Source organism: Bombina bombina, chromosome 5 (assembly GCF_027579735.1).
Source record: "Bombina bombina isolate aBomBom1 chromosome 5, aBomBom1.pri, whole genome shotgun sequence".
Lineage (NCBI taxonomy): Eukaryota > Metazoa > Chordata > Amphibia > Anura > Bombinatoridae > Bombina > Bombina bombina.
This window is the reverse complement of record NC_069503.1, coordinates 10,605,977-10,612,647: the sequence shown is the minus strand read 5'-3', so window position 1 is coordinate 10,612,647 and position 6,671 is coordinate 10,605,977. Positions and strand designations below refer to the sequence as shown.

General features: G+C 54.2%; 1 protein-coding gene across 1 annotated transcript; it reads left to right on the top strand.

The window, feature by feature from the left end:
* Positions 1–1,198: 1,198 nt before the first annotated feature.
* Positions 1,199–6,126, top strand: LOC128659177 (uncharacterized). The gene is made up of 2 exons (XM_053712862.1): positions 1,199–1,863; positions 5,396–6,126. Exons 1-2 carry the CDS (start codon positions 1,296–1,298, stop codon positions 5,971–5,973), a joined length of 1,146 nt encoding a protein of 381 aa, XP_053568837.1. The 5' UTR covers positions 1,199–1,295; the 3' UTR covers positions 5,974–6,126.
* The last annotated feature ends 545 nt before the right edge of the window (positions 6,127–6,671 follow it).

The following is a 6,671-nucleotide window of genomic DNA, read 5'->3' as shown; positions in this document are numbered from 1 at the left end:
ACGCTCCTTAGGGCATTTAAGAGGAAAACCAATACTCATTAAAACCACAGGAAGTAATTTTAACCTAAATCAAGGTTAAATGGCGCGGGTGACTGAAGTGCAATTTATAAATAGCAATTCACAATGCTAAGATCCCCTTAAATAATTAAAGATTGGGTAATGGCTTTATCAAAAAAGACCTAGGATGTAGTTGTTAATCCATAGTCTTCAGATAAATAGTTTACTATACACTAATTAGGGGAATGAAAGGTAGCAGAGTCTCCTGTAATGGAGTTAAGGGATGAGCTGACAGGCTAGTGGAAAATCCCAGTGCAGTGTAGTAGCAACAATGTTGCAAGGTGAGGGGAGGTCTTAGGCTCACCTAATATAAAGGAAGTTCTGGAACAATCTGGCCTCTTCCACCTGGGATTTTGCAAGGAGAAAGTTTTGCCATTCTTCAAGTGAAAATGTCTAGATCAAAGAGAAGTGCTGCGGTGCCCATTCGCTTCAGGGAGTCCCCTGGGAGATCCTTGAGGAGTACACCTGTAATAGAGGAGGAAGATGAGGATGTGGTGCCACCGACTCCGGCGGAAACAAGGCCAGTATTGCCTGTGTTAAACCCCAATGTTATAATAAATAACCCCCCACCCCCTGAACCTGCACCCGCCGGCCTTGGTACTGTTATGGTTACAGGACAGGCGGGTGCAGTGAGCTCTGGCCCATCTAACTTAGACCAAGCTTTGGAGGCAGGCCTGGGGGCCCTCACGGCCTCCGGGTTGTCTCCTGTGGCAGCGGCGGCCATCGTGGGCATGTTTAAGGCCTTGACGGCCGCTGTGTTGCCTCCGGTAGTGGGTCAGGCTGAACCGGGGCCTAGCGCCCCTCATCAACAGCCTCCTTTACCCCATGTGGGCCCGGGGCCTAGCGGGACTACACAGGGGCCTAGCGTGTCCTATGATCCGGCCGGGTCCCTGGGGCCCGGACCGGATGCTTCAGTGGTGGCTCAGTCGGGGAGCGGTGTGGGGCCTGGGGGTCCTCGCCCGCCCGCCGGACCGCATTCGTCATTGGTGGCTCAGTCGGAGCCTGCTACTACCAGTGCAGGCTCCGGTTGCGGCCTCGCGTCTGGCGCGCCCATTTCCGGCCGGTCATGTGACACGCGTGACGTCACTTCCGGCGCCGCGAGAGTCACACGGCCGGAACATGGAGCTGATGGACGCGTTCCTGGGGCCAGAAAGAGGCCTAGCCGGGTACTCTCCACAGGTGAGGGGGGAGTATCCGGGCAGGCCCGCTCCGCTGCGCTACACTCTGCAGCACCTAGCATGACAGACAGGGCAACTGTAGTGCAGAGAGGACGCGGCTTGCATAGGGGGAGGCTCATGGGATCTAAGGTTACCAGGCAGGCATATGGGAGAGCGAGAAGTGCATTGCTGGGGCGCCAGTGGTATAGCAGGGGGGGTTCCGGCAATACTGATGTACCCCAAAGGGGGGCGACTGTGCTCGCAGACAGGGCGCAGGGGGAGTCACGGCAACCAACAGCTGCAGGGGTTCAGAGCATACACTCAGGCAGGGAACACCTGGTCAGTGCATCACCCGTTGTTGCAGGGTCAGTGAATGAATGGAGTGGTGACAGGGGTGAGCAGAGGGCCAGAGGGATCTCGACTGGGGCAGGGGTTAGTACGTCCACCCCAGTTGGGGGTAGCAGGCAGGAGGGCCGCATGGCTGGCCTGGATACTCCCCTCTTGTTTGTTTCTCCCCCACAGGACACGCAGGTTGCACAGCAGAGGACAGAGGTCTCCGGTCCAGCAGGAGCTGGACTGTCGGTACAGCCGTCAGGAGGATCAGCGGTGGCAACACCAGGGACATCTACACCTTCCACATCGGCTGTTGGTGAGAGAAATTTATATAACCTGTCACGCACCTTTGACACCGATTATAGCACTGATTCAGACTCAGATGGGGGGAAGAAATTAGGGCTAAATAGCAAGGGACAGCGCCGCATGTTTAAAATGTTGAAGGTGCTGGTTGCTGAGCGAAATCAGGCTAAGGGCGTAGGTAGCATGGAGCAACCTGCGCTGCTGGCGGGTCGAAGCTCTGTGTCCGCCTCCGCCGGCAGTGCGCAGGGAGGCGAGAGCACGGCGCAGCCGCGGGACATATCAGTTAGTGACAGAAGGGTGGCTCTGCAGGGGGACTCTTATCCCTGCAAGATACACTGCCTGCATGCGCATCTCAAACCCAAAACGATACAGAAAATTCGCGATCACAAATACGTCAATATGTTCGAGCTGTCGCTAGAGGCGCAGCGCGACAAAGAGCGTAGCGAGGATGGGACTGGACCGAAGAAGATCCAGCGCCCAGATACATTTGATGAGTGGAGGCGGTGCTTTAGGGTATTCTCCTCCTGCTACATCGAACAGAGGCCGGAGGCCGCGGTAGACGTGATTAAGTACGCTGAGATAATAGAATGTATCTATAATAGGTATGGGGAAGGCATGTGGCGTGCTTATGATAGTGAGTTTAGGAGGAAAATGGTTGGGAATCCAGTTTTGAACTTTGGGGTGAAAGACTTGGACTTGTGGTCCCTGCTCATACCGGAAAAAGGGGGGGCAGGGGGATCGATGCTGCGGACAGGGCCCCAGAGGCCTCCGAGCATCATCAAGCGTCGGGGCAGGGAGTGTTGGAAGTACAACGAGAAGCAATGCGATAAGGGTGCTTCTTGTTCCTTTCGGCACGCCTGCATGTACTGCAGCGGTCAACACCCAGGTGTTGAATGCCCGAAGCGGAGGGACGGAGGAGCCTTCCGTGGGGCAAAATCGGGGGGGGCTGGACCAAAGAGCTCCAACACCCCTGAAGCTGGACGCCATTAGACCTTGGCTGGCGGCCTACCCGAACAGGGTTTCGGCTGCCAACCTACTGGCGGGGATTGCGGAAGGTTTCAAGATACCAACATTGGGGTTGGTAACGGGGGTCCTCGTCGCATAAGAATTTAAAGTCGGCTTATGAAATGCCGGACGAAGTTAGGGCGAAACTGAGCAAAGAAATTGCTTTGGGAAGATTTGCTGGTCCATTTGAGCAACCTCCCATCCCTGACCTTGTTATTTCCCCTCTAGGGGTGGTCACCAAAAAGGAACCAGGGAAGTTTCGCCTGATTCAGCATTTGTCCTATCCGAAAGGGGGTTCTGTCAATGACGCAATAGACCCCCTGATAAGCTCGGTGTCTTACCAATCGTTTGACCAGGCGTTGGAGTTGGTAGTGACGGCGGGTCCGGGCGCGCTGCTAGCCAAAATGGACATCGAGTCTGCCTTTCGGTTACTCCCTATACACCCAGCATCTTTCAGACTGATGGGGTGTAAATTTGAGGGGAATTATTTTATCGACAAATGCTTGCCCATGGGTTGCTCGCTATTGTGTGCTTATTTTGAAGAGTTTAGCTCATTCTTGCACTGGGCTATCATCACGGCGGCCGGTGGGGGAATAGTCGCTCATTACCTGGACGACTTCCTGCTGGTTGGCGCCGCGAACACACGCGAATGTGATCGGCTGATCGCAGTAATGCGAGGGCTAATGTCAAAATTTGGAGTGCCACTAGCTGAGGAAAAAACACAGGGCCCCTGTACAAGACTCACGTACCTGGGGATCGAAATTGACACTGCTGCAAGGCTATGTCGTCTTCCAGCTGACAAGGTGGAAGCAATGCTCTCAGCAGTGCGCAAAGCCGGGGCAGCAAAGAGCATGCCCCTGAGGGAGCTGCAGTCAGTGCTAGGCTTACTCAATTTTGCGTGCAAAATTATACCCATGGGTCGCGTGTTCAACAGGAGGATGGAAGCTTTGCTCTCCACTCCGCACGGGGCACGTAAAGTGGTGGTTTCGGAAGACATGCGGGAAGACTTGAAGGTATGGGAGCACTTCCTGCAGGGTTTCAATGGAACACTGCTTTGGCGCGCTCCTAGGGTTTCCAGTCAGACAGTGCACCTGCTGACGGATGCAGCTGGAGCGGCGGGTTATGGCGCCTATTTGGATGGGCAATGGAGCGCCGAGCCATGGCCCCTGTCATGGGTCCAAGTCGGTCTGACAAGGAACTTGACACTTTTGGAGCTCTTTCCCATAGTTGTGGCCATGGAGCTCTGGGGGCCGGCGTTAAAGGATAGATACATCGTGTTTTGGACAGACAACGCTAGCGTTGTGTTCGCCATAAATAGGTTGTCTGCGTCGTCACCGGTAGTTGTTAGGTACTTGCGACAGCTAGTGCTGAGGTGCTTGCAATACAATATTCAGTTTTCCGCGAGGTACGTTCCCGGGGTCAACAACACCCTGGCGGACGCACTCTCGAGGTTTCAATGGGAGCAGTTTCGCAGACTGGCCCCTAACGCAGCAGCAGTTGGCTTACCTTGTCCCCACTCTATTTGGCAGTTGGCGGGGCAGGGAGGTCCATAGGGCACCTAGTGAGGGCGTCCCTGGCGCCGAATACGTGGAGAGCTTATTCACAGCACTGGGGCGAGTGGGTAAGTTACTGTCACGAACAGGGCGCAGCGCCGGAAAGGGTCTTGAGGGATCTGTTCTTGGAGTGGCTGGCAGAGAAACACGGGCAAGGGACTTCGAAGGGCGCTATATCCAATAGAATAGCTGCAATCTCCTTCTTTTGCAATATGCTAGAGTGGCCCAACATCACGAAAGGTTTCCCGGTGAAGCAAGTGATTAAGGGCTGGGGAAGGCTCGAGGGTAGAGCGAAAGATGCGCGCGAACCTGTCACATTTTGTAGGCTAGCCAAGCTGTTGGACGCAATCGAGGGCATTTGCGTCGAACCCGGCGAAAGAGAACTGTTTCAGTGCGCATTCTCCTTGGCGTTCTTTGCGGCCCTCAGGCCGGGTGAGCTGGTCGCAACCTCAAAGGATGCGGTTAACGCGGGTATGCAGTTGGCTCATGTCAAACTGGCGGGCGATAATTTGTTATTGTTTATCCCGCACTCGAAGACTGACCAGGAGGGGAAAGGGGTGTGGATCACTCTGACTCCCTCAGCATCGGGCGTCTGCCCGGTTGTGAGTACAAGGGCCTACATGGCGCAGCGACCGCGGGGCCCCGCCCAGTTCTTAGTGCATTCCGACGGATCGAATCTCTCCCGGTACCAGTTCGCAGCTGTGCTCAGAAAGGTAGCGCTTGCAGCAGGTTTGGGGAACTGTAGAATCACCCCCCATTCCTTCTGAATAGGGGCTGCCACCAGCGCGGCGGCGCTAGGTTGGAAGGGAGAACGCATACAGAAGTTGGGCAGATGGAGGTCCCAATGTTACAAGTCTTACGTGCGCCCCCCAGCTGAGGCGTAGGGGGTATTCGGTGTAGGAGTAAGGAAACAGGCGTTTTACAGTTGTTCTGGTTGTGTTGTTTAATTTTAGTCTTAGGTGATTGACTATGTAATCCGTTTTTCAGGTGTGGCTACAGGTCCTTCTCGCGTCTGGATAATAGGGCACTCCTACGTGCACTGGGCGGCACTGAAGGCCCATTCTCTTCCTGAGGGGCAGCAGTTGGGGATTCCGACGTCTAAGGCATCAATACGGTGGTTGGGCCGTAGAGGCTTACAGTGGGATGGTTTGCCTGCCCTCCTCCAGAATGCCAGACATAGATGGGGACAGCCCCACATCATCCTCCTTCACATGGGGGGAAATGATATAGGGAGTGCACCGGCTCTGGACCTCATCAATGCGATGAGGTCGGATGTCAAGTGGATCTGTACCACGTTCCCGGGGGTTAGGCTGGCTTGGTCCAACATAATCCCCCGGCTGCGTTGGAGATATTTTCCCACACCTAGGATAGCATATAGGGTTAGAAAAAAAGTTAACAGGGAGCTGGGTAGAGCAGTACTAGAGGTAGGGGGTTTTGTGGTCCGCCATGAACTGATCTCAGCGGACAAAAAAGGGCTGTATCGCCCGGACGGGGTGCACCTGTCCGATGAAGGGCTGGTGATCTTCCTGGTGGACCTCAAAACGGCTCTGGTTAGTAATATTTAGCGGGTGGCGGCAAGAGCCCGGTTTATGTGGGAGTGCCTGTCTCTTGTGGCGGGAGGTCGTAGCCATCAACAATTGAGGGCGGAGTCTGCAGAGGTGACAGTCGGGCTAATGGGCGGGGGTGATGTCCTCAGGTCGTGACCTGGGGGGCCCCGCCCCGCGGGTCTGCTGGCTGAAGATCCTTTAGGACGTCCGCGCCTATTAGACGGAATGTAGTGGGGCCACATTTGCGGCCCACCCTTGGCATTTGCAATTCCACAACATCTGGCTGCGACCTCTTGTCATATGGAGCTAATAGTATTATTTTACTAGGCCTCGAATGCCGCCACAGGTTAAATATTTGAATGACTTCCGTTGAAGTCAAGTTAATATTTGTTAATAAATATGACCATCGTTATGGTCTTTAAATCCCAGCTATCTGTGTCGTGTCTTTATTTATAAGTTAAGTAGTTATGTTAAGATGTTTTTGTAAGGGGTTGGAACTACCAGATACAGCATCAGCCCTTAGGGGAATGAAAGGTAGCAGAGTCTCCTGTAATGGAGTTAAGGGATGAGCTGACAGGCTAGTGGAAAATCCCAGTGCAGTGTAGTAGCAACAATGTTGCAAGGTGAGGGGAGGTCTTAGGCTCACCTAATATAAAGGAAGTTCTGGAACAATCTGGCCTCTTCCACCTGGGATTTTGCAAGGAGAAAGTTTCCCT